The sequence below is a fragment of the Cygnus olor genome, chromosome 20 (assembly GCF_009769625.2).
Source record: "Cygnus olor isolate bCygOlo1 chromosome 20, bCygOlo1.pri.v2, whole genome shotgun sequence".
In the NCBI taxonomy this organism is placed as follows: domain Eukaryota; kingdom Metazoa; phylum Chordata; class Aves; order Anseriformes; family Anatidae; genus Cygnus; species Cygnus olor.
In genome coordinates this window covers 173470-201042 of record NC_049188.1, presented here as the reverse complement: position 1 = coordinate 201042, position 27573 = coordinate 173470, and the positions used below count along the sequence as shown (strand labels likewise).

Below are 27573 nucleotides of genomic sequence, written 5' to 3'. Positions count from 1 at the left end.
TAACCCTGTGCTGCCTGCACCAGCTCTGCCCTGCAGTGGTGCAGTGGCAGCCAGGCTTTTGTGGCTCTCAGAGGCAGGGCGGCTTCTGTCACTGGGTGCTGCAAATGTGTCCTGAGCTGGGCAGGCGTGGAGTTGGGCAGGTGGTTGTTACAGCAGGGCGAAGCAGCGGTGGCATGCACAGAGCACTTGTGTGGCTTTGGGAGCATGTGTTCCTTGCTTGAAGCTGGCAAGACTGGGCTTTTTAAGGCAATGAATTGTTTGTCGCCAGTGGTGAGTGCAGCCTGCAGGTAGCTTTGACCTAGACCAGAGCTTTCCAGGTTACTGGCCATGGCTTTGAGAATCTGGGATGCCTGCACTAGGGGTCTGTTTGTGGCAGCTTTTGGTAAGAAACCAAAATGCTGTCATCTGCATGGATACATAGGTTTCTATGGGGAAGTTTCTTTGGTTCTGTTTTGGGCTGGAGGCAGTGGGGCAGGCAAACAGCTGGACATTGTGTATTAGACGTGGCATAGCACCGAGGGTATTTCCAGTGATGTGGTTTGGACAGATGGTGCCCTTATCCAGCCTGCAGTGACTTCACAGTAGTGACACATGCCTTTCCTGCCATCAGGCTCCATCCTTGTAATTTCCTCTTTGCAGGGCCCCCAGCCGGGCTTTTGTGCCGCTTTCCATGTGCGCAGTAGGGCAGCACCTGGCCTAAATAACCACCATCATGCTGCGTATGCGTCAACACTGTGGTGCAGGAGGGGAGAAGGTGATTTGAAAATAGAAGGGCCTTTAACAAGGCTGTGTGTGGCTTTGCCAGAAGCCCTCTCTTTGGGTTGTGTGTTGCTTTCGACCAGGATTTATGGGCCTAACAAATGGCAGGATCCAATGATCAGCAGGGTGCGATGAGAACAGGCAGGGACGTGGCCTCCTGTGTGCAATGAGCCAGAACCATTCCAGATATGGAAGAGATGGGCTAGTGGCAATGCGGAAATGGGAATCTAGGCAGGAGACGCGTTAACCTTCAGTGTTTCCTCCTCTGTTAGTACCCTGTAGCCTGTGTGGTCGCATTGAAAGTCTGCATTTAAAATTAGTGATAGGGAATGCTTTCCTCACAGGCTTCGGTAAAGGGCTAAAAATTCCTGAAAATTAAGATACTCTTGGAATGAAAACAAAAAAATGCGGAGGGGTTCAGAAGAAGCTGTGATGGAGATGGATTTCCCTGTGCGGATCTGTAGAAGCTTGCTCCTGCTCCCCAACGTACATGTCCTGATGGCCCTGGAAGGGTGGGTGCTCTGGACGGATGGTGGGTGCGTTGGGTATGCTTGGGAGTGGACAGGCTGTGGACAGGACACATGGCATCTGACAAAGCTGCCCAGTATGCAGAGCCTTCGGGTGCTGTGCACTGAGTCTCGGCTGCAGCATGTGACCCTCATGCTGCGAGGGAAATCTCCAGGCAGGACAACTAACTGTGGTGGTGGCACATCACGGTGCGGAGGGCCAGCAGGCTGTGCACTGGGAGGTGCAGGGATGAGCCAGCCCCATGGTAAAAAGCAGCTGGGTGCTTTGTGGCATGGAGGTGGAAAGACCCAGCCCAGCTGGAAAGAGCACAGAAAAGGAGTGGTAGGACTGGGGAAGGAAGGGACTGAATGGTGCAGGAGGTTAACTGGAGTAACAACCCTATTTACTGTGAGAAAGCTCCACAAAACACTGTCCATCAGCATAACAACTGCACTGAGTTAATGAGGAAGAAACCCCATAGATGAAATCCTCTGTGCTGAGACTGTCTTGCTGCTGGCTGCAGTGGCCAACAGAGATGACCTTGCTGGCAGGAGAGTCTGGGCAGCGTGGTGGGAAGGAGACTGCCACGAGCCTGGGGCGGTGTTGGCACTGGAGGCTGGGCTTCCTGACCAGGGGTGTGTTTTCTGCCACTTGGTGCTTGTGTCCGCTGGATCTGGTTGCATTTTGTATTTCTGAGATCCCTGGGGAGAGCGTAGATGGGAGCTTATGACCATTTGCGCTGCTTAGGATGACACCAGCACAAAGAAGGCAGAAAATGCACTCATTTTTGTGTGCCCGGATGCAGATCTTCTGACAAACTGACCCTTGGTCTGTGTAGGAGTAAAGGGTATGAGACTGCCACTGCCTGTGTGTTGGGCTCTGGATTCCCCCAGCAGCCGGCTGTGCTGGCAGTGTAGTCTGTCTTAATTAAAGGCAGACAGTCGATGCTGAAAATGAAGCATGGCACAAACCAAGCAGGGTTTCTAGTCACGTGTAAACCAAAATGCAAACATGGGTCCAAAGGATTTTGATAGCTTTAGGAGATAATGCTTTTTAACCTCCTCAGTTGCGAGCCCTTCTGCTCATGTGTGGGGAGCCTGAGTGCAGGTGGTACCTGCCAGCTCATGGGGTTGCTGCGGGGCCAGGGAAATGACTGCACATCTCAGGGAGCAAATGTAGGCATTGTTCTGGGTGCACGTCACTGGGGAGGAGGTGACTGCACAGTGCATGGAGGTGGAAGGGCTCTTGAGAGGCTGCTGCTGGGCATGGATGGTATTTGAAAAAGGAAAACGTGTTTATCTTTTTGTTTGCATTTTTCCATTTTTGGTTTTCAAGCAGTGGCAAGGCAGGGGCTAGCCGAGGCTGAGGTCTCAGGGTGGCCATACCCCAGGGCTGCAGCGGGTCTGCAGACCTTGGCGTACAGCTGCAAGGGCTGTGCTGGCCCTGCTTGGAGCGTCAAATGAATGAGTAATACAATCGGTGATGGAGCTGTGAAGCTTGAGGGTGGTACCCTTTAGTTTACTAATGAGGGTTTGGGGTGAGGTTGGAGCAGCAATAGCAGAGGGCTGGAGGGAGGAGCGGATGCCGGTGCCAATCCTGCTCAGAGGTGCTCAGTGTAGGTGGTCGCGGTCTGGCTGCTTGGTGGCATTGGGGTATCATAGAGCCCATGCCCAAATCCTGCTTCTGGACACAGGGCTGCGTGGTCGCTGCTGGATGTAGCCCTCATGCTGCACTGCTGCTCTGGCTGCTGGAGCCTTCTTCCCTCACCTCCAAGGGAGCTGGGCTAGCTTCTCCTGCAAGCCAGTCCTGTGCTGGGGCACAAGTGGTGCTGCTGATGGGTCGGGAGGAGGGCAGCTGCCCTCCATTGTGGGAACCAAACAGGTCCTGTATGGCAGCCAAATCTGAAGCAGAAAGCGTGGCACCGGCCGTGGCCTCAGCTCTGTAGCAACCCTGGGAGTGTGTCCCCAGGGAGCCCCAGCTCCATGCTCGGCACCATGTGCCCCTTGGTGCTATCAGGATTGTCTTCTGTCACGTGGAGCAGGGCCTGATGCTTTTTGGCACTCTTTGGCTGCGCAGGCTTGGGTGCACCTGGCTCCATGGGGAGCTGTGACCACGTGCACAGTGCTGGGAACAGCAATGTCTTAGTGCGTGGAGTGGAGGAGGTTTGCACAGACCTCTACTCCCTGGTGCAAGAGCGAACTATTGAATTTTGAAAGTGGAAAAACTTCAGGGAAGAAGCTGGATACTGGTTGTTGCAAAGGGCATTACCTTGTGTGGGGGCTTCCGGGCTCTCACCAAGTCAAGATGGGGAAAGGCTTGCCCGGTAGCCAGGGCACATGCAGGCAGCAGGCTGTAGACCTTGCTCTCTGGGTCCATACTTTTAGCACAATGGTGTATTTTTACAGCAAAGCAGCAGCACAGGGAAGAGTCCATGTCAAAGCAAGAGTGAGCTCTAGGTGCTCATCCTCAGCTTAATCTTGCCCAGCTCCATCAAAATCTAAATGGATTCACCCATTCCCGTTCTGGTGGCTTTCACCATGTCCCAGGCTGACTGTGCAGGCAACTTGTGCCTTGCCGAGCCTGGGGCATGAGGGCCCAGCTCTGGCTGCTGCAGGAAGGAGGTGTAGGAGTCCAGATGAACAGCTCTTGAATTCCAGGCTTCAGGGAATGGAATCACAGGCTGGTTGAGGCTGGAAGGAACCTCGGGAAATCATTTGGTCCAACCTAGATCTGCCACCCAGAGCAGGTTGCACAGGACCACGTCCAGGTGGCTTTTGAAGATCTCCAAAGAGGGAGACTCCACAACTTCTCTGGGCAGCCTGTGCCAGTGCTTGATGACTCGTGGAATAAAGCGTTTCCTGATGCTCAGAGGGAACCTCTTGTGTTCCAGTTTGTGCACATTGCCTCTTGTCCTGGCACTGGGCACCACCGAAAGGAGCCTGGCTCCGTCCTCTTTGCACCTTCCCCTCAGGTATTTATGGACATTGATGAGGTCCCCCCCAGCCTGTTCTTCTTCAGGCTGCGCAGTCCCAGCTCTCCCAGTCTCTCCTTATAGCACAGGTGCTTCAGTCCCTTAATTATCTTTGTGGCCCTTCACAGGACTCTGTCCAGTAGTTCCATGTCTCACTTGTCCTGGGGGACTCAGAACTGGACACAGGTCTCTAGGTGCAACATTGAGTGGAGGGGAAGGATCACCTCCCTCCACCTGCTGGCAGCACTTTGGCTAATGCAGCCCAGGACACCACCAGCCTTCTTTGCCCAAGGGCACGCTGCTGGCTCGCGGTCAGCTTGGTGCCCACCAGGACCCCCAGGGCCTTCTCTGCCAGGCTGCTTTCCAGCTGGGTGCCCCAGCCTGTCCCGGGGCCTGGGCTTGTTCCTCCCCAGGGCAGGACTCTGCGCTTCTCCTTGCTGAACTGCAGGAGGTTCCTGTCACCCATTTCTCCAGCCTGGCCAGGTCCCTCTGGGTGGCAGCACGGTCCTCTGGTGTATCTGCCACTTCTCCCAGTTCAGTGTCATCTGCAAATTTGCTGAGGGTACACACTCCTCCATTATTGAGACTGTTAATGAAGATGTCAAACAAGACTGGACCCAGTATGGACCCCTGGGAGTACACTGGTGGTTACTGGCCACCAGCTAGACCTTGTGCCACTGATCACTACCTTTTGTGCCTGGCCATTCAGCTAGTTTTCAACCCACCTCGTTGTCTGTCCTTCCAGCCCATACATCAACATAGACACTTGAGGATCTAATGGAGGAGTGTGAAAGGCCTTCCTAAAGTCTAGATAGACAATATCCGCTGCTCTTCCATCATACGTCAGGCTGGTCATTTCATTATAGAAGTTTATCAGGTTGGTCAGGCATGACTACCGCTTTGTGAATCCATGCTCACTACTCCTGATGATTTTCTTCTCCTTCATGTGCCTGAAAATGGTTTCCAGGATTAGCTGTTTCATCACCTTTCCAGGGATTGAGGTGAGGGTGACTGGCTTGTGGTTATTGGGTGAAAATTTTTTTCCTAATATCTAACCTAAACCTCCCGTGGTGCAACTGGAGGCCATTTCTTCTTGTCCTATCACTTGTTGCTTGGGAGAAGAGACCAGTCACTACCTTGGTACAACCTGCTTTGAGGTAATTGTAGAGTGATAAGGTCTCCCCTGAGCCTCCTTTTCTCTAGGCTAAATAACCCCAGTTTCCTCAGTTACTTCTTATAAAACTTGTTCTCTAGACCCTTCACCAGCTTCCTTGCCTTTCTTTGGACATGATCCAGCATCTCAAAGTCCTGCTTTTAGGGAGGGGCCCAAAACTGAACACTGTATTTGAGATGTGGCCTCACCAGAGAAAAGTATGGGGGACAGTCACTTCCCTAGTCCTGCTGGCCACACAATTTCTGATACAAGCCAGGATGCTGTTGGCCTTCTTGGCCACCTGAGCACACTGCTGGCTCATATTCAGCTGGCTATCAACCAATACTCCCGGGTCCCTTTCCACCAGACAGCTTTCCATCCACTCTTCCCCCAGCCTGTAGTGTTGCATGGGGTGGTTGTGCCCCAAGTGCAGGTCCTGGCACTTGGCCTTATTGAACCTCATACTGTTGGCCTCAGCCCATCATTCCAGCCTATCCAGGTGCCTCTGCAGACCCCTCCTACCCTTGAGCAGGTCAGCATTCCTGCCTAACTTGGTGTTGTCTGCAAGCTTACTGAGGATGCACTTGATTCCTGGGGATGGTTTTACCCAGCTGGGCAGCTGAACTCTACCACAACTGCTCTCTCACTCCCCCTCCTCAAAGCGAATGGGGGAGAAAATACGATGTAAAGGGCTCAAGAGTTGAGATAAAGACTGGGAAATCATTCAACAATTCTTATCGTAGGCAAAACAGACTCAGCATAGGGAGATTAATATAATTTATTACCTATCACTAACAGATTAGAGCAGTGAGAAACTCAAAACAAACTAAGAACACCTTCCCCCCATCCACCCTCTTCTACATTCTCCCCTGAGTGATGCAGGGAAATGGGGAAGTGGGGGCTGAGGTCAGTCCTTGATGCTTTGTCTCCGCAGATCCTTCACGGTCACTCTCTGCCCCTGCTCCACGTGGGGTCCCTCCCACGGGATGCCGTCCTTCCCGAACTGAGCCTGCGAGGGCTGCCCACAGGCAGCAGCTCTTCAAGAACTGCTCCCACATGGCTCCGTACCACAGGGTCCATCCCCCAGGAGCAAACTGCTCCAGCACGGGTCCCCCACGGGCGGCAGCTCCCCCCAGACCCCCTGCTCCTGCGTGGGCTCCTCTCCACGGGCTGCAGCTCCGGCCCGGGGCCTGCTCCTGTGGGGGCTCTCCATGGGCCGCAGCCTCCTCCAGGCCACATCCACCTGCTCCACCGGGGGCTCCTCCACGGGGGGGCTGCAGCGTGGAGATCACCCATGGGCTGCAGGGGGACAGCCTGCTCCACCAGGGGCCTCTCCACAGGCCGCAGGGGAACTTGTGCTGCGTGCCTGGAGCACCTCCTGCCCTCCTGCTGCACTGACCTTGGAGTCTGCAGGGCTGGTTCTCACTCCTCTCTCTCCCAGCTGCTGTTGTGCAGCAGTTTTTTTTTTTTTTTCCTTTCTTAAATCTGCTCTCACAGAGGCACAACATTGCTCACTGGCTCAACTCTGGCCATCAGTGGGTCCCTTTTGGAGCTGGCTGGATACAAGGCAGCTTCTGGAGTCTTCTAACAGAGGCCACCCCTGCAGCCCCCTCTGCTATCAGAACCTTGCCACGTAAACCCAATGCAATCCCCTTGTCCAGATCATTGATAAATATATTAAACAAAACTGGCCCCAGTACTGAGCCCTGGGGGACACTACACACTTCTTTGTGCCCACAGAGTGAATATTGGGTTTGGGCTGCAGCATTCCTGTGTTTACTTGTCGAGATGAGATTTTCATGTGAATCTTGGTATCTCTCAGATCTTTATGTTTGTGAATATGCCTTTCATGAATTGGTTACCAAAGCAAAAGGTGCTGTGAGCAGTGGCAAGAGTGAAAGCTGGGGCCTTCTCTAGAAGTATCCACTCAAATCAGTCATCCTAGGTTGAAAAGATGATTTTAGGGGGAAAAAATAGGCAGTTCATCTGACATTATTCAGTGTAAGAGGAATTCTCCAGAGTCCTACTGTCTGTATTGGTTAGATCTCTGCAGATGTGGAGTGGCCGAAGGGTGTTGAGCTCCTGGGTAGCAGCTGACAAAATGTGTGACAGTTATTAGATGCACAAAGACAGTCCTCTGTTTTAGGTGGATAAAGAATTGGTTGGCTGGTCGCAGCCAAAGGGTTGTGGTCAACAGTTCTATGTCTGGGTGGGGGCCAGTCACAAGTAGTGTCCCTCAGGGGTTGGTCTTGGGTCCGGTGATCTTTAACATCTTTGTCAATGACACAGACGGTGGATTTCTACGATTCTATGAATCGAGTGCACCCTCAGCAAGTTTGCAGATGACAGCAAGCTGAGCGGTGCAGTCGATACAATAGAGGGAAGGGATGCCATCCAGAGGGACCTGGACAGGCTTGAGAAGTGGGCCCATGATAACCTCATGAGGTTCAACAAGGCCAAGTGTAAGGTGTTGCACTTGGGCTGGGGCAATCCCAGGTATTTATATAGATTGGGAGAATAAGAACTTGAGAGCAGCCCTGCAGAGAAGGACTTGGGGGTCCTGATGAAGGAGAAGCTGGACATGAACCAGCAGTGCGTGCTTGCAGCCCGGAAGGCCAAGTATGTCCTGGGCTGCAGTAAAAAAGGGGTGGCCAACAGGGAGAGGGAGGTGATTGTTCCCCTCTACTGTTGTGAGACCCCACCTGGGGCCCCCAGCACAAGAAGGATGTGGAGCTCTTGGAACGGGTCCAGAGGAGGGCCACTAAGCTGATCGGAGGGCTGAAGCACCTCTCCTATGCAGAAAGGTTGAGAGAACTGGGCTTGTTTAGCTTGGAGAAGAGAAGGCTCCGGGGAGACCTCATTGTGGCCTTCCAGCACTTGAAGGGAGCGTATAAACGGGAGGGGGAACGCCTTTTTACATGTGTTGATAGTGATAGGACAAGGGGGAATGGTTTTAAACTAAGACGGGAGATTTAGGTTGGAAATTAGGAGAAAGTTTTTCACTCAGAGGGTGGTGAGGCACTGGAACAGGCTGCCCAGGGAGGTTGTGGATGCCCCATCCCTGGAGGCATTCAAGGCCAGGGTGGATGCGATGCTGGGCAGCCTGCTTTAGTGGTTGGCAACCCTGCCCAGAGCAGGGGGGTTGAAACTAGATGATCGTTAAGGTCCTTTTCAACCCAGGCCATTCTATGATTCTATGATCTTAAATTTTCTCCGTTCCACTGGCTGCTTCTCTCTAGTGAAGATAGAGTAAGAAGAAACTTTTCTACCCAATTATTTTCCATTTCCCTCTGTCATCTGTCTGCTTTAGATGATATCTTTTAAATGTCTCCTTACACAGAGGACATCAAGACTAATTTTTCTTCCCACTGCAAGCTTGTGTTCTCTGCCTTCCTGGGATGTGAGGTGACGGTGACACACATGCTGCTCCAGACAAGGACACCCCCTCACTTGTCTGCTGTGGTTTTACTAGTTCTGATGTATTTTCTGTTCTGTCCCTTCTTTCCTACATTCTAACATCCGTTGTGTTTTCTCATCACTGCTGTTTGTGGGGCCATTGTGCTCATGCACAGCTGAGAATAGCTCAGTGAGCATATAAAGTTCTCCCTTCAGGTATGCTGTAAATGCGTAGGTATCGTAAATCTTCCATGCTTGACTCAGAAGGCCAAGTGGTGGGACTGCCAGCTGCAGCAGTGCTTTTTTACTGTACTGTTTTTGCTGCAGCTGGATGTTATCTACTCTTCTGGTCTCCCTGCAGTGCTCTGATGTGGTAGTGCCTCTCTCACTGGTGTTTGTCCCAGCTCACGGGAGCAAGTGAGCAAAGGTGAAGAGGAAGATGCACCCAAGATAATCTCCTGAAATGGGTCTGCAAGATTTGCAAGAAGCACTTGTTGATACTTCTTTCTGTCTTGTTGCAGGCGAAGGACAGTGATGATGATGATGAAGTCACCGTTAGTGTGGACCGGGACCGCTTCATGGATGAGTTCTTTGAACAGGTGAGAGTTTTGTTTTTCCAGTGCAGCTTTGACGCCAGTTCAAAACTTTCTGTAAATGCTGGACCAGACTGTGTGTCTATGATATGGGTTCCCATGGCAGGCAAGCAGCAGTTGAGTGAGGGTATGGGTGTTCTGCCTTGATCGACGCCTCTCAGCTGGTGCTCAGGCTCTGGGTTCTCAGGGCTTACACTGAGAGCAGTGACTACTGGGAGCCAGGCTTCCACACAGACCTGAGGCTGTTTTGTTGTGTTGTACCTAACCCAAGGGCTGCTTTGCTGCTCCACCTGCTCCTGTAGAAACCAACAGGGCGGCTGAGCCAATTAACCACCAAGTGGTAGCGTGGGAGCCTGTGGACACACACTGCATTGTAGGAGGCTTTCTTGTTGCAGTGTGCATGCCTCTAGACTGTCATGAAATCAAACAGTTTCTAAAATCTCTCCTGAAAGCACCTCTGCAGAGTAAAAATTTCTGCATGGGACTGATGTAATTTTGTGCCTCTCATTACCAAACATGAGGTTGTTTTCTGGCATGTGGGTGGCTGTAAGATATGCATGCGGATTTTTAGCATACCTTTAGTATGACACGTGTGTAGGGGGTGTAAAAATGTATCTGTGCAGGCAATGGAGTGTGGAATGGAAAATATGACATGCAGATGGATGAAGATGAGCAAAGTGGTGGTGTGAGTCGAAGAAAAAGATAGAGTTGGAGTGTGTGCAGCCTGGCAGGCAGAGGGCACAAGTACAGGTTCTCTGTCTCCATGGTGCTGGCATGTTTTCTTATAGTGCAGGGAAAATGCCAGTGTGGAGAGGCACAGTATCATTTGGCTTCCCTACTATTTGGGCTGAGGCTCAAAACAGACTTCTCAGCCCCTGGAGCTGGCTGACTGAGCCGGGAAGAATCCTGGCTTATGTAACTTGAGCAACACACTCCATGCTGGAGATGCTGAGTCTGGAAATTCATAGATCTGATGCTCATTTAGGTATACCCTACAAGTTTCTCAGTGTATGACAAAGGATATGGGAAACACAGTCTATATTACCTTGCTCTGACTGCAAAGCTGGTTGCTGTGATATGGAAAGTTGTCTGATTTCACATCAGTCCTACAGTTTAAGAATCCAGCTGGAAAATATTTGTCCAGGAGGATGTTTGCTGTGGTTCAGACATGCCATGGTTGTTTTCGGATAGGGTTTAATAATCATTCCCCTTTCCAAAAGTCCAGGCCTCTCACAGGATACCTGTCTTGTTCTTTTCTGTCTCCACAGGTAGAAGAAATTCGAGGGTTCATTGATAAAATCTCAGAGAACGTGGAGGAAGTGAAGAGGAAGCACAGTGCCATTCTTGCTTCGCCCAACCCTGATGAGAGTGAGTGAGCTGGGATCTGCTTGTGTCTCTGCAGGCCTTGGGCCTGTGTGTGGCTGCTCTGAGCGGTGCTGGTTGTGGGGTAGATAGATACGGGCAGAAATCCTCTTGTCTCTCTTGGCCTCTCCCAGAGGCGTAACCTCGCTTATTGGCTCAGCTTTGGCCGGCAGTGGGTCCCTTTTGGAGCTGGCTGGACACAGGGCAGCTTCTGGACTTTTCTCACAGAAGCCACCCCTGCAGCTCCCCCACTACCAAAATGTTGCCACGCAAACCCAATACATGAGGGAGGAATGGGACCTATGTGGAAAGGAGATGGAAGGACTGCTGATGGCTTTCTGACCTTGAGAGAGAAAGTGAGGTTTCAGAGTGGCTGGTGGAGACTTCCTGAAGGACAGGGCAGCGTAGAGGCTGAAAATAGCAAATGACAATTTTGTAGCCAGGTGGTTGTTTTCTTACTCTGCCCAGACAAAGCGCTTGTTCTGCATTCCCTTCTGTATCAGTTACACATAACTGCAGGCAGAGCTGGACCTCTGGGCTGTGACAACTGCAGTGGAAGCTGCAGGAGGATCTCTGGGATGAGGAGCACTGCTGCCTCCTGCTCCCGGCAGCACTTCCAGCCCCAGGGCTGCTTGGGAAGGGCAAGTGGCGAAGGCATTGCTCGCAGCAGGAGTCTAGCACTGCCTGCATGACCCACAAATGGTACAGGCCTTTGATCCCACAGGTGTGCACTTGTGGCCCAGTCCCACCCATCCTGAAGGACATTTTGTTGCTGACTGGCCATGGAGTCTGTCTCTTCCAGACCTACTAAGGTATTGCTGTTTTCCTCCCCAGTCATTTGTTCTTGAGAAGAGCTTTGTTGCCAAGAATAGATGTCAAGAACTAATAAGGCGGCAAAATTTGTCTCTGGGCTCTAACTCTGGCAGAGTTAGAGCTGTTGGTGGTGAACTCCCTGACTCCAGGTGCAAGCAATGCACTTGCTGCCGGCTGAGTGTATTACTAGAGAAGAGATGCTGGGGCAGTTGTAGGAGACACTGGCTGGTGTGGGCAGCTGGCCTTTCTTTATACAGAGACCTTCCAGCCTTTGGTGTCTGCAAACCCCTCTGCTGGGGGACCAGATCTCTGTCTTGCCATCTACCCTCATCCCATCCACTTCTCTTCATTTTCTCAGTGCATTTCCATGTCTGCTTGCATCCTTCCAACTTCATCTTATTTCTAGTGGTCCCAGGAAGTTGTCTGTATGCTCGTTTTCTTATGTCCAGTCCTACTTCAAATTAGTTGAAATTACTAATTGCATGGAAGAACCTGGCCTTTCCTAAATCGTCTCTCTCTCCCCTATTGTTGTGGTTTAGCCCAGCTGGCAGCCAAACACCACACAGCCGTTCGCTCACCCTCCCCCCTCCCTCTCCGGGATGGGGGAGAGAAACGGGAAAGTGAAGTCTGTGAGTTGAGATAAAGACAGTTTATTAAGACAGGGAAAAGAATAACAACAACAACAATAATAATAATAGTATTAATAGTAATAATGTGTACGAAATAAGTGATGCACAATGCAATTGCTCACCACCCGTTGACCGATGCCCAGCCTATCCCCGAGCAGCTGGCCCCCCCCCTCCACCCCGGCTAGCCACCCCTATATATTGTTCAGCATGACGTCAGATGGTATGGAACCCCTTTGGCCAGTTTGGGTCAGCTGTCCTGGGTCTGTCCCCTCCCAGCTCCTGCTGCATCCCTAGCCTGCTCGCTAGCAGGACAGAGCGAGAAGCTGAAAAGTCCTTGGCTTGGTGTAAGCACTGCTCTACAACAATTAAAACATCAGCATGTTATCAGCGCTCTTCTCATTCTAATCCAAAACATAGCACCCTGCCAGCTACTAGGAGGAAAATTAACTCTGTCCTACCTGAAACCAGGACACCTATCCTGGCAGCTGCTCCTCAGCTAAATTTAATTTGGCCCAGCCTGGAAGTGATGAAATTTCTCAAGGCAATTCATGTGTCTCAGACTGTATCTCACCCATCCTGTAGGCTCCTTTGCTTTGCACTTGCACTGTAGGCATTAGTGGTGTTTCTGTTTGGATGTTTTCATAAAGAGATGTCATTGCTTTGCTTCCAGCTGCTGGGCACATACAGCATGCATCAGTATGGCGTCTGCCCAGGGCTGAGCCATATCTCAGGCTGCAAAGGGCACTCATAGCCTGAAAGTATAACCTATTTAAAAGTCTGAGATCTGCAGCGAACAAGATACTGTGACATTGGTGTGACTTCCAGAACCAGCAACATTGGGAGTGCTTCTGGTTTTGTTTTACAGCATTATTGTGCCTTGGTATTGCAGAAAATTCAGTATGTAATGCCAAAAGCAATTTGGGCAGTAAAGGAGAGCTTCTACCTTGTTAAATAATCAGTTTTCTGTAATACTGTGGTGCATCGAGAAGGTACAGGTGGAACCTGTGTCTTAAATGGCCGTACTTAGGCAAACATGACCTCAGTGCTATGCTGTATGTGCTCTACTTTTTGCAGAAGGCTCAGGTGGCCAGGACTCTGCCTGAGACCTGGATGTGCCCACCTGCCCTGAGCTGGGTTGGAGGTGCTGGGCTCGAGCCTTGTGTCTGTAGAAGGGCTCATCTCTTCCCTCCTGCTGATCTCTCTTCTGGCTGCACAGACTGTTCTCGGATCCACGTTGCCACTGCTGCCTGTGCTTATTTTGGTGCCCTGTGGGTGGGCATCTGTCTCACTTCGCCATCGTTCCTGTGAGGTGGCAGCCCACCCGCCTGCAGCTCCAGCACGCTTATGCCCAGGGCAGAGTGGTTGTGGGGAGATGGGGAACATCTCCCAGCTCAGCAGCTCTGCGCTGCACGGCCAGTGGTTCTGCAGCTTCACGTCCAGGCTTGGGATGTGCTTGGAGAGGCCCTTGGAGCGGCCAAGGGGCTGTATTCCTCATTGGAGAGGGGCTGTTCTCCTGATTTGAATCAATTCCTGCTAAATCTGTTCCTAAAATCCTTCTCAGTGGGCTGCTGCATCTGTTGCTACTCCTGGTGCTTGAAGAAGCAGGCTGTTGCTGCTTTGGTCCTTTGTCTGGGCTGGTTCCCAGAAGAGGTGGCTTTGAACAGTAAGCCACCAAATGGAGAGGAATTAAATGATGTTTTTCTGGAGCAGTCAGGAAGGACTTCTCTGCTATTCATCTTCTCTGTGCACAGCTTTCCTCCTTGCTTCCACGCTCGTGATTCCTCAAGTGCTTTGTTATATAATAGATGCCGTTTGGTGAATGAATCGCCTCCGGGAACATAAATCTTCAAATGTGAAGGTCTTTCAGCCTGTCAGCTCAGCCCATCTCCGCAAACTTCAGAAGACCCGATAAATATTTCAAACCTCGAAGCAGGTCCATTACTGATCTGCAACAAGAACAGAAGGGGAGGTTCAGTTGCACGTACATTTACCTTCTGTTTTTGTAGATTTAAGCTGTGTGAACTCGAGGTGGTGGCTTCAGACACCAGGATGCAGTTCCCATGTGACTTGGTTCAGATTCTGTCTGCTGGAGGAGTTGGGAGTTATTTGGTCTCTAATTTCTAATAGAACTACTTCTGGCAGAGGGATGTTCCAGGTGGTCAAGGAGATTAATTGTAGTTGTTCACCTCTGTCTAACATGATGAAGCAAAGCTATCCAGTGCTAAAAAGGCAATTCTGGATTGTCTTGATGTCTAGGCTCTGGCTAGATTTCTCCAAACAGGCTCTGTGCTTTCACTGTCAGTATAACCTTGGGGCTCACCAGGTCCTTTTGCAACCAGGTCCTTTTGCAAGGTGTCACAGCTGGAAGCCTGCTTTGTGTGGAGGAGATGCTGCTGGGGCATTGCCCGGAGGAAGGAAGGCTACTGACTGTGGTTGGTTTTTGCTGGAGCTGCCCTCCCCTGGCGCTGCTTTCTGTGGCCCCTTAACTTCTGCCTCCACTGTGCAGTCATTTTTCTGGGGCATATGTTCCTGCTGGTGCCTGGTTCAGCCTGGGCAGAGGGGAGGTTTCCCTGAAGACCCCGAGCTGCAGTTGTGCTGTGTTATACAACAGGTTGGAGGCTTCAGGCTCGTGTGATGCTCCTTTGGGAAAAGAAGTGTGAGATGAAAAAAGGCACAGGGATTTCTGTGAAAAGCTTGGTTTTGTTCTCCTGTCCTCAGAGCTGTCTTTACTCCTCTGCCCTCTGTGCTGCTGCTTTTCCTGGCTTCCCTGGGGCTGGACATCAGAGCTACTGCAGACTTCATCAGTCCTTGGAAGTGGAGGCACGGAGCACCTGCAAAACAGGCACGGAACAAGGGACCTGGCAAAGGATGTCTGGGCACATTCTGCGACCAGAAAGCAAATTGACGTGTCCCTGCTGCTCATTGTGCTGCCCTCACCCCTTCTCTGCCACCTCGCTGGTTCCTCCCCTGCCCTGGCAGCACCCTGCTCAGGCCTGGCGGTGCATGGCGTTTGGCATGGGCAGGGCTGTGGTGTTTGTGCTTGGTGACATAAAGGGGCATGGTAAAGGCAGCCTCAGCTCCTGAGCCTGCACTGGGGTTGGTGAGGTGTGATCTGATGGACATGAAGGGACCCAGAGGATTGGACAGCATCCACTGGTGCAGGACTGGGGAAGGGTATGGGGCACAAATGTAGCCAGTGGCTGACAGGTTCCCCCCTCCAGAAGAGGGATTCTTCAGCCACATGCTGTTAAGCTGGGGGGGGGGCTCTTCACTGCAGGGTGCTGGTGTGCTAAAGGTTGTCAGGCTTGGGGTGAGCCTGGGCAGGCTCCTGGAAGGCAAACCACCACGGTGTGGGGAGCCCAAGCCAAAACTGGCCAGGAATATGGCGAGGTATTTTCTGTGTGCGTGCACTCTTCTCTCTTTTAGCACATGCTTTTGGCTGATGTGAAAGAGGCCCTCCCCGTGCAGAGTGCTGGCCTGTGGAGAGCCAGGTGCAGCCCTTCCATGGAGCAGGGCAGGGCTCAGCAGCGGAGCTGCCCTCTCGTCACAGTCCTTGTTTAACTGAGCCCTGCTGATCTGGGGAGGGGTTGTGGGGAGCCCCATCTTCCTCCTCTGTAGCACCCTCTCTTGCTTTCAGTGCAGTGGACACGGGGCCGTGGTGCCTGCTGCTCATGTGCCACATCCTCCTGCGGCAGGTGAGAGGTGCCAGAGCTGGAAGCTGCATCACTTTGCTGTGCTGGCTGCGCTGCGTGTGGAAAGGGCTCAGGCACTGCTGGGCACAGCGTGAGAGGAGGTGCCATCTGCTTCCCTGGTTCTCAGCATCTTGCCTGCCTGTGTCCCCAGCCCCTCTTTCTCCTCTGAGCATGCCTGTGAGGGGGAAGGTGAGGGTGATGCCATGGGGAGCAGGATCCTGACCCTACTATCAGGAGGGCAGCAGGTTTGCTCCTGACATCCATCCTGTGGGATGAATGAGTTCCTGTATTTCATGTCTCACTTGTCATTTTTTATAGATAATTTCCAAGTTCCTGTTTTGCGCGGCTACAGGGGATTTTGCTGTGCATTTCCTAGCAACGGCTTGGCCAAGGGGGAGTGTGCTTCCCAAGTGTCAGGGCTGGGATAGCAAAGGACTTTGGCCCTTCTTCAGTGCTGCACAGGAGGACGTGTCAGCCTGGCATCAGCGGCAGTGAAAGGGTGCTGCTCTCCACAGACCTTCGTGTCTGTGTTGGGTTGTGCTGTCCCCAGGCAGCTCTGGTGCAGAACCCGGGGCTGGGGTAGGTCAGGCTACAGCCCCTGTGCCTGCAGAGGGGAAGGCTACTGCGTTTTGGAGCAGTGGTGGGTGGGTAAAGTGACTCTTCTGCTGGTAATTGGACCTGTGTGAATCACAGGACACAGGATGAAGCCTGAGCTGCTTCACTGGAAATGAGAAAATCAGGTAGCTCTGCACACTGGGAGAGCAGGAGTGGTCCCCTCTACGATCCCTCTGCTTGGTGCTGATGCAGCAGGGGACGGGCCAATGGTTCTGCCCAGAGCAGCAAATCTGGTGTGAAACGGAGAAGCGTGAGGGGTGACTGAAGGCAGGGAGGGGGTGCTCCTTTGCAAGCTGGAGTTGGTCCAGGAGCTCCACAGCAATGTGGACATGGGAGCACAGCTGGGCTGGTAGGGGAAGAGCAGGGCAGAGTGGCACAAAGTGATCCCTGAGACGTGTTCCTGCACCTGACCTCACTGATCCTATCTCTAAAAAGCGTCAGTGTAGGACAGGGTCCGGTCGAGCCCTCTGTTGGGTGCTCAGGAAGTGCCACCAGATCTTGTGCAGCTCTCCTGCTAGTCCTGCACAGCACTTGGCCCTGGGGGCTGCTTGCAGGCACCTGTTCTAAGCATGCTATTCTTTAGGTAGGGAATCCTGCAGATGTCTTCTGGTCCCTTGGAGGCACTGGGAAGCTGTATTTCTCTACGCTAAAGGCTGCAGAGTGGAGGCCAGGAGCTGCTGATGCATTTGGACAATGCTCTCAGAAATATGGCTTGATTTTTGGGTGGTTCCAAAAAATTTTGCTCTGGCTCAGAGGAAGCCTCCTTTCCTCTGAAGCAGAAAATCTTCCTGGAAATGCAACTCTGGTCACCTGGTTGCTGCAGAGTGGCTCCAGGGCCTTGCTCTGCCTTCTCTCGGACGTCCTGAGCAGAGCTGTGCTCATGATGCCCATGGTTATTATGGCACTACTGTAATAACCTGGCAGGAACCTCCTGCAGTTCAGCAAGGGGAAGCGCAGAGTCCTGCCCCTGGGGAGGAACAAGCCCAGGCCCCGGGACAGGCTGGGGCACCCAGCTGGAAAGCAGCCTGGCAGAGAAGGCCTTGGGGGTCCTGGTGGGCACCAAGCTGACCGCGAGCCAGCAGCGTGCCCTTGGGCAAAGAAGGCTGGTGGTGTCCTGGGCTGCATTAGCCAAAGTGCTGCCAGCAGGTGGAGGGAGGTGACAAACTGGGGTACAGACTGGAGCACAGGAGGTTCCCTCTGAACATCAGGAAGCAATTCCTTGCAGTGAGGGTGCTGGAGCCTTCTCACAGGCTGCCCAGAGAGGTTGTAGAGTCTCCTCCTTGGAGATCTTCTAAAGCTGCCTAGATGTGGTCCTGGGCACCCTGCTCGGGGTTTCCCTGCTTGAGCAGGGGTTGGACCAGGTGGACCCAGACGTCCCTGCCAACCATTCTATCATCCTGTGAACGCCCAGGGTTCCCTAAGGAAAGGGCTTTGCTCAGGTATTGTCTGTGGGTTGCTGCATCTTGTCTGTCTCGCGCAGAGATGCTTTTCATAATCCTTCTGTACATTTCTGCATTTCTCCAGCTCCATCTTGAACTAGTTTTGTTTCTTGTCCCAGTAATTCTTGTTGAAAGGCCATTCTAGGACTTAACCTCCAATGGTCAGGATCCATCTTCTCATTTCCAGCCTGAGTCTATTTATGATCAATTTAAATACCAACGTCATCACAAGAACAAATATACTTAGCTTAAATAGCTGTTTGCCCTTCTGGCTTCATCCTGTCAGGTCTATGCAACAGTTTGCTCATTTTACAAGGGCTTTACACAATCCCTGCCTTTCTGGTCTCCCTCCTTCTGCTGGAGGTCTGTCCTTCTTGTCCCCTGGAGCTCGGTTTGCTGGAATGGAGCTTTTCCCCTCATACTACCAGAATGTCTGCGCAGTCTGGGATCAGACCTCTCAGCTGCCCTGAGCTCCTGTAGCTGGCTGTTCCATGACAGTCTCCATGTCCTCTCTCTTCTTTGCCCATGTAGCTTTTCTGTTTGTGTCCCCTTGATGTGCTATGTGTTAGTCCAGGTAAGATTGCCTTTTTACCATGCAGCTACTGTACAGCCCCCCTGCATGCCTAGGCTTTGTGATCACTGGTGCCTATTGTCTGCTCTGTCATCCTGAACAATGCTGGGTGATCTGCAGCACTGAGTGAATGCAGAGTAAATATCAATTAACTGTAGTCTGATTCATGGCAACAACAACAACAAAAAATCAGCTGCTCTGTAATTATTTTTGGCTTAATGTAGACCAGACAGTTAGCGGTCCTCCTGGAAGATGTGTTCTCATCGTCACAAGGTGCTTGCAGTAAAGATGGGGTGCTTTGGTGAAAGTGCTTCTGCTGAGAAAACTTACCTCCTTTGGGCTGTGCACCCTCTTGCACCCTGGGCCCTGTTACACTGCGCTTCTGCTTGTCAGCATCCTTGCAGGAAGTATGTTTTGGAGCAGAAGCCCGCCTGTACTGCCGGAGGCATTGCTGCCCTTGTGGTAGCATAGGAGAGCTCCCATGTCTCTGGCTCTGTGCTATTTGCAGCAGTGTAGGCAGTATCATAATGCTGCCCCTGGTTTTGTCACTTCCTGAGCGGTTTAATCTACATGTTACTTTATGCCCAGGTCCCCGGGGGTTTCAGGAACCCTCCTGTAGTGCTTGGTGCTGTGCTGGGTGTTTACCTGCTGGGCAGCTGCAGGCAGGAATGTGCCGCCTGGAAACCTGCAGGACTGTTCTGGTAGTTTTGCTGTTGTGCTTTTTATTCTGCTTGTGTTTGTGCAAGACATGCCGGGTCCCAGACTTGTCTGCGTGACAGCAGGATCGTGAGCTGGACTTCTTATGAAATGGAGTGGCTAAGGTAATCCAAGTGCTGGATTGGGCACAGATTGCTCCCCTTCTGTCTGAGTGAAATAATTTTACTTACAAGTACGGGGTGAACTGTGAGGCAGAGTGAGTAAGACGCAGGGCAGAGCCAGCAGATCAGCAGCCCTGGGAGTCAGAGGGGACAGGGCCATCACTGCCTTGGGCCCTGCTGCAGTGTTGCTGGCTGTCACACATTCATGTGCCCCTCCGCTGACTCCTCTTGTTTGTGTCCCAATTAACCGCTGCTCCCCACTCCACTTCTGCTCCTCTTTGGCTTAGCTTGTGCTTTCTCGTGCTTGCTGCTCCTTGAGCCGAGCTGTACTTTGGTGCCGCAGCAGGGTGAACAAGTGGTCCTGCGTGCATGGCGAGGCAGTCTGTGCTCCCCTGTGGCCCAAGCCCAGGTCTGATGTTTGGCATGAGGAGGCTGGAAATAGGGAAGAAGAAGCAAAGGGGAAGAAAAATGAGGGGGGATGCTGCGGCTGCACCTCTTGCAGTGCTCACCAGAGGAGTTCAGTCATCTTAATCAGTAGGTTGGCCAGGCTGGGGCTATGGCCCACACAGCTGTCCTCCCCTGTCCCTGATGGACTCCGTTGGCATCCAGGCGGGTGTTGAGCTGGGGAGCAGTGCTAGTGTGAGCAGGCAGATGTCGGGTGACATGGGAGCACATGCTACAGTGGCACGGTTCCTGCGTGCATTCGTTGCAGGGGCCTGCAGGAGCAGCAGTTGCCCTTTCAGCTTGTGCCTAGGGTACTGAGTGCTTGTGCCTAGGGTACTGAGCAGCATGTAGATCCAGAGAGGACAGACCTGCTAATGGTGTTTGCTTTGACTCTGGCCCACGGTTGAGTTTCTCTTGTCTGCTTATAGCAGCCTGGATTCCCTCCCCCCCTGCTTCTGTACTTGATGTAGCTTGAAAATTACTGTTATTCCTTGTGCTTTTAGCTGTCAGGCTCAGAGCTGGTGGGGGAGGCAGATGAGAGGTACATCCCTGTGGTACAAGCTGTCCTGTCGCCCAGAAGAACGGCTCTGTGCCTGGCAGTGTGCCCTTGCTTGGGGCTGCCACACTGCGGGCATCTGGGGGTGCTGCCTGTGCAGAGAGGAAAACAGAGTCCCCGGTGTGGGGTACGGTGCCCTCCAGAAGATCACATCCAAACCCAGCAGCGTATCCTTTGCAGCTAGATCTCAGCTTTCTCTTGCTAAATCTCCATTGTTTCGGTGCTGACAGACGGGGATAATCCATTATTTGCTGAAATGAGTTCAGTAGGACTGAGATGAGCAAGCCGTAAATCCTGTTACCGTGGATTACTTTGGCACTGCTGTGTGTTGCAGAGCTGGGGAGGCTTTGTGCTTTCTAGGCATGCCAAGAGCAGAAGTGCAGCCTGTGTCTGGCTGGTGCCTGTGGCTGCGGGGTTGTGTGGCATGGCCAGCCACCTTCACAGAGGAGGAGGAGGAGGAGGAGGAGGAGGAGGAGGAAGAGGGTGGCCAGAGACCCTGGGATCGATCGCCCAGGTCCTCATTGTCACCTGTGGTTTGGCTTCATACCTGGGGATCATGTGGCAGGTGCTGCTGCAGTGAGTGGCTCCTGCCATGGGGGATTACAAGAACTGGCTTTGCAAAGGGAGAACTGATTTGTTTAGACAGGAAGTCTGGGACAATAAAGTGGAAACTGCTGGAAACAGCTTCTGGAGGAATTGCTGGTAAAAACATGTCTGGGTTGGGGCAGCTGGAAAAGTAGCAGCTGTGTGTGTGTGTCTTTGTGCAGTCATTGCTCAGAAAAGAAAGGCCAAGGAGAGTGTACCCCCTCTGATGGATGAGAAGGGTACTCTTTACTCGGGTAGATAATGACAGGACAAGGGGGAATGGTTTTAAACTAAAAGAGGGGAGATTTAGATTAGAGGTCAGAAGGACATTTTTCACTCAGAGGGTGGTGAGGCACTGGCACAGGCTGCCCAGAGAGGCTGTGGATGCCCCATCCCTGGAGGTGTTCAAGGCCAGGTTAGATGAGGCCCTGAGCAACCTGATCTAGTGGGTGGCATCCCTGCCCATGGCAGGGGATTGGAACCAGGTGATCTTTGAGGTCCCTTCCAAAACAAGCCATTCGATGATTCTATGGTTTCCTGCCTGCGGCATGTGGCTGGGCGATGTACGTGGTTATATTTCAGGTGGAGAGAGGGGGAGGAGAAGGAGTGGACTAAAGTGGAGATTTTAGGTGATAGGAGGGAGCAGGTGGACAAAGCAGGAAATCAGAGTGCTGAAGGACCCTGAGAGATTTTAAAGTATGGAGATACAGGAGGAATTGTAAAGTTGCCATTTCGAGCAATCTCAATCTGGTTTTCCAGCAGCAAAAAAGATGTCATTATTTGTAGTAAAAGAGAGATGTGTTCAGTAACTGTGTGTAGTGTGGGAGAAAGCCAGGCAATGCATCATGTGGTGACCTCTGGTGCAGACCCAGGGTCACTCAGGAGGGTGCCTGAGAGCTGCAGAGGAGCCAGGTGGGTGACGAGGGCCCTGAGCAGGCTCCAAGGTGTTTTTCAGTGAGCAGCAGCAGTCTTCTACAAGAAGTCTTCTGGGTGAAGGGCGTGGAGAAGGGTTGGTAGTCACTGGACTGTCTCATCTTACATCCTCCCCTAGCAAAGGAAGGGGACTTAACTCAGACCAGGTGAAGGAGGATGCTGTAATTAATGCATTGAACTCGTCTATGGAAGACAGCTGTTCAGCCCCTTGTTTTTTCAAATAAGATGTGAGTTGGTGCTTGTGGAAGTTTTGATGTAGTAGGTCTCTAGAAGTTGTTGGATTTGCGGCCACTGGCATTTGGATGTGTGAAGTGCAAGGCTACCTGTTGGAAATGGGAGTCATTAAGTGATCAGACTGTGGCAGCTGTCGGCCAGTGGGCATCAGCATGGTGTGTGGTAAGCATCTGCCTCCATCGGTGGTTGGGACAACAATGCCAACACCTTCCTGAGCACCGCAGTGAGAGCACGTGGGTTTGGCCTGGGAGGAACGTGGGGAACGGGGCTCTGGCACAGAGTGATCTGGATGTAGTATGCAGCTGATTTGTCAGATGTGCAGTAAGGAGTAGAAACCGTGGCTGTGAAATGGGAGACTTCATTTGAGGAAGGGTTGGCATTTGCTAGAAGTGGCCCCTTTTACCACTTGGGCTGTAGCCGAGCTGCAGCAGTCAGAAATGGGGAGTTCCTGAGTCTGCTGTGATTTCTTCTGGCGTGAATGTGGCTGGAAAGCTGTGGCATCTCACTGAGCGGCCTGGTCCAGTGCTTGACTGTCCTCATGGTGAAAAGGATTCTTCCTGCATTTCTGCATGAATCCTACTTGCTGCAGTTTATGCCTGTTGTGCCCTCTCTGCTGGTTGTGTATGACTGTTAAAAGCCTGGCCTCATCTTCCTAAAGGCTTTGTAGGTGTTGGCGGGCTGCTGTTAGGTTCCCCGGGAGCCATCTCCTCGCCCAGTGAGCAAGCCCAGCTCCCTTCGTCCTCCAGGGCAATTACTCCAGTCTGTCACCACCATGGTCGCCCTTTGCTGAACTTGCTTTGCCTTATCAATGTCTTTTCTGTGTCATGGGGAACAGACCAGTCTAGATGGGGTCTAAATGCTGAGTAAAGGGGGAGAACTGTTTTCTGCTGGCCGTGCTCCTGCTTGCACAGCCTGGGCCATGGCTGATGTCCCCATTACCAGGGCATGTTGCAGGGCCATTCCCAGCCCAGTGCTGCCCAACCTGTAGCCACAGTCAGGACTCCCTGCGTGGGACCGGGCTTGGCACCTTCCCTGGCTGAATGTGCCATGGTTTGTGCTGATCCCATGGCATGGTGGTGGGGCTGTGCTGCACCTGGATATTCATGCAGAGGGACAGAAAGCCCAGAGCTCTGGAAAGGGCAAGTAAGAAGAATCCTGAAAACAGAGAGAATCTCTACTCTCAACTTGGAGACCAAGAAGAGTATTTTATCCAGTGCTCAAAAATCGTATATGGAAGTGTGGCCTAATATTACAATGTGATAAAGATAAAAATGTTTTTAGAAGAAGGTTTGGAAAATAATCATGTTTGTTTTTTAGAAAGCAGTTAGCACTGTACTGAAGTGTGTCTGGTTGAATTGCTGCAGTAATCAAGTTTTTAAATTTTTCCAAATCTTCCCGGTGCTTGTTTTAGGAGAAAATATTCACATAGAAAATACCTCCTATTTTCCTCTAAACTCCCCCCAAAATCCTGTTTATTGCCTTGCAACACCACCTACCTTCAATATGTAACTTCTGCCTACTCTCCCGGCATGTTGCAGCAGCCCCCTCTCTCCTGGGTCTGTGGCTGCCATGCTCCTACTGCATGATTTTGATCCCGAGGGCTGCTGCCTGCACACCTGGTGCTCAGTGTGGCTGCCCTGCCCTGGGGTCTGGGTGCCCCAGGCTGCACGTCCTGCGCTGTGGGGTGGGTGCACTGGCAGCTGCACGGTGGTGGTTGGAAATAACAACTTTCCTGCAATCCAGGAAGGTGATTAATCACTGTGGGGGGTATTGCTGCCCATTTGCTGTTAATGGGAACCCTGCAGAGAGCTCAGTGGTGGGGGCCTGCCTCCAGGAAAGCGCCTGGGAGCTGTGAATCTGGAGCAGTCACTGCTCCCTGTGTGGACGTCCGCCAACCCTCCCACAGGGTGCACGTGGATATCCGCGCAGGTGTTTGTCAGCTCTGCTGCCTGCATGTTGGCCACATGGCGTGGGTGTCAGTGGGACATTAACTGCGTGCAGCTGCAACCTCTGAGCTGGGTATTGGTTTTGGCTGGGAGCTGTCCAAAAGCTTGACTAGGACCTGGGATTTATTTTGTTTCACTTGTCAGGCTGCTATGCTGTCTTCCAAGGTGCCTGGACTGGGTGGCTTGAGTTGCACCTCGCTTCTGTTCAGTTTTAGGTGTTGATATAGGGGATCCAGGAATGGGAGGAAGTCTTCCAGGCCTGGCAGGGAGGTGCTGGTCTGATGTGTGTCCCAGAGGCTGGAGCAGTGTCCCTGCCTTTCTGCCCTGGTGTGGAGATGGGCTCAACAAGACACCAGCTTATCTTGAGTCTGATGTACTGCTGGTGATGCTGACACTGTTTGCTCAGGGAATGCACAGTGAATGACAGGGACTGTTGTTGCTTTTTAAGTCTGGGGATGAAAAGGTGCCAGGGAGCTTGAAGATGGGCAACAACTTCAGGTGTCAGGGCAGCTTCAGTCTGTAGACTGGAAAAAGCTGTTCTGCTATTGTGCCAGTGAGATCTGGGCCTGAGAGCTACAAGGGTAAGCATTTATCTCTTTCCTTTTTGTCGTAGCCTCAATGCATTGCAAACTGCCTATTCAGAACAGCTGTAGCTGTTTCCCCTGCACTGCTCTGGGCTGGAACCCTGGTGCCTGTGGCAAGGCTGTGGGTCATGGAAATCCAAGTTGCCAACTTAAATTTTGTTTAAAGTCAGTTTATTTTGTTAGAGCCCTTCAAAATCCTGCACCTGGCTATGAAAGAGAAGGTCCTGCAGGATGAAGTACGAGCAGGAGCTTGTAGCAGCTTCTCAGCAGATAAATTAGGCTCTGCTGCAGCGTGCTGTGATGTTCACCTGCCTGGCAAAGCAAGAGAAATCCTGCTTTAGACATCGACTTTCTGAATGTCTAGGGTTTAATTAAACCTCTGGAGGGCTCCAGACAGGGATGACTTTTTGTAAAAGCTCAACATGTTTGGGATTAACAGTGAATTAGTGGCTTGTTGGTTAAACATGCCGAGCTGTGGGCCTTGGTCTCTAAACCTCCCTCCCTTCGCTCTGGTGTGCCTTTAATTCCCTTCACGTGTCATGGGTCGGCTGTGCCCGTGCCTACATCTGTTCCCATCCCAGCAGCCTCCATACCAGTAGGTGTGCAAATCCCCTCGCTCTCCCTCTGGCAAGAGCTCTGCTTTGCTGTCACTTCACACCAGCGGTGATTTAGCAGCCGTGTTGGAAGCCATCCTGCCTAGGACAGCACCTCTTTGGCCTCCAAGGTCGTGTCCAAGCCATTGACAGACAGCAGTGGTGGCTGCAAGGGGTCTGCAGGGACCCCCCAGGTCCCTACCACACGCACGGTGCTCCGCAGGGCCCATTGGTGCGGCTGCAGCAGATGACGGAGCTCCCTCCCCTCCGGCCCTGCCGGCTGCCTCTTTGGAGGCTGATGCATTCTTCCAGTGAGGCAATGCCAGGCACAGTGTTGTTTTTATTCTTCTCATTAGCAGAGAGCAGAGCCTGCCTGTGGGGATGCAGGCTGTGGGGTGGGTGGGCTGTGCACTTCTGCTCTAACCCCAGTGCCCCCCCCCCCCTAAAAGCAACCCCAGCAGCACCTGGAGTACTATGTCATATTCTGGGCCCCCCAGTACAAGAGAGGCTTGGATGTACTGGAAACAATCCAACAAAGGGCCACCAAGATGCTTGAAGGGATGCTTTCTGATGAGAAATCTGGAACTCTTCAGCCTAGAGAAGAGCAGGCCCGGTCCATAAATACACAAAGGGAGGATGCAAAGAGGACGGAGCCAGGCTCTTTTCAGTGCTGACCGGGACAAGAGGCAGTGGGCACAAAAAGGAGCGCTGTAGGCTCCCTCTGAGCATCAGGAAGCACTTGTGTGCTGTTCGGGTAGCAGAGCCTTGGCACAGGTTGCCCAGAGAGGTTGTGGAGTCTCCTCCTCGGAGATCTTCAGAAGGCGCCTGCATGTGGTCCTGGGCACCCTGCTCTGGGTGGCCCAATTGAGCCACCCTCAGCTGTTTTGTGGTTCTGTTATTCTGTAACTGTCTGGGTTCTGGCTGGAGAGGAAGGGTCTCACAGCTTCACATGTGCCCCCTGTTGATGTGCTTTTTGGCTGTGGTGCCAGGCCAGCATCACCTGCGGAAGGTGGCTGATTTTGTAGGTGCTGACCCTTGACTTTGTTACTTCAAGCTAGAGCAGAGCTGCAGAAAAGGGACCCTGAGGTATTTTTAAGTTAGTTCATTGAACAGGTTTAAATAACAGATATAAGGGCAGGGCTGGTTAAATGAGACACTGGGAAATGAAATACCAAGGGAAGACATTGCCATAATTTGGGACGGTTGCTGGGTATGAGCTAGAGATTATTCAGAAGAAGAAAAAAATTCTGTTTAACCTGTCATTTGGCTTATTCCCCTGCATTTTGCTGCTTAACTATTAGGGCTTGATCTCTGTTGGTGATTAATTGGTGCTCACTGGTGCATGTTGCAGGTTCTCTGCACCTTTGTGTGCGGGGGGCTGTGTGGAGATGTGACTGTGCACCCCAGACACCTCGTCATCATGCGGTGACAGCTCAATGGGATTGCTGGTCGACAGCCAGCTGAACATGAGCTGGCAGTGTGCCCAGATGGCCAAGAAGGTCAATGACATCCTAGCCTGCATCAGAAATAGCACAGTCAGCAGGATTAGGGAACTGATAGCCCCTTGTATGCAGCGCTGGCAAGCCCGTGCCTCAAATATTGTGTTCAGTTTGGTGCCCCTCTCTATAAGAACGATATTGAGTTGCTTGAGCATGTGCAGAGAAGAGCAACAAAGCTGATGAAGGGACTAGAAAACAAGATGTATGAGGAGTGGCTGAGGGAACTGGGGTCATTTAGTCTGGAGAAGAAGAGGCTGAGGGGAGACCTCATCACTCTCTGCAACTGCCTAAAAGGAGGCTGCAGCAGGGAGGGTATTGCTCTCTTTTCTCAGGTGACAATTGATATGATGCAAGGCAATGGCCTCAAGTTGTACCAGGGAAGGTTTAGATTGGATATCAGGAAGAATTCCTTCATGGAAAAGGTGGTTAGGCATAGTAAGAGGCTGCCTAGGGAAGTGGTGGGTTCACTATCCCTGGAGGTATTTAAGAGATGTGTGGCTGTAGTGCTTAGGGACATAGTTTAGTGGTAGACCTGTAGGGTTAGATAATGGAAGGACTTGATGATCTTAAAGTTGTTTTCCAACCTAAATAATTCTATGATTCTAAGTATTAATGTGGGTCTGGAAAAGCTGTTTTTTTGTGGGTAGTGCTCTGACAGGGCTGTGGGTGAGTACCTGCCAGTGGTCACTGACTCGGGGGAATTGTATTTACTGTTTGCTAAATGGAAACGTTTCTCAAAATGAATAGTTTATGCTGGGTAGGTGCCTAGTTCAGCAGCAAAGAGATTTTACTTCCCAGCACCTGGCAGATGCTGATTCTTCTGTCATCCAAGTCCCACGGCCTGATTGCAGTAGAAATGGTGACGTGCAGCAGCGTGGCAG

At 52.0% G+C, this 27573-nt stretch overlaps 1 protein-coding gene across 3 annotated transcripts in view; it reads left to right on the top strand.

Annotated features, from left to right (window-relative positions):
* STX1A (syntaxin 1A) overlaps window positions 1-27573 on the top strand; it is a 111167-nt gene that overhangs the window by 17337 nt on the left and 66257 nt on the right. For all 3 annotated transcript variants that reach the window (XR_005813890.1, XM_040532193.1, XM_040532192.1), the window contains exons 2-3: window positions 9308-9385; window positions 10648-10747. Coding sequence is in view for 2 of the 3 variants with exons in the window: in XM_040532193.1 (XP_040388127.1) it covers window positions 9308-9385; window positions 10648-10747 (178 nt within the window). In the remaining variant the exon portion in view is untranslated. The remainder of the gene's footprint in view (window positions 1-9307; window positions 9386-10647; window positions 10748-27573) is intronic.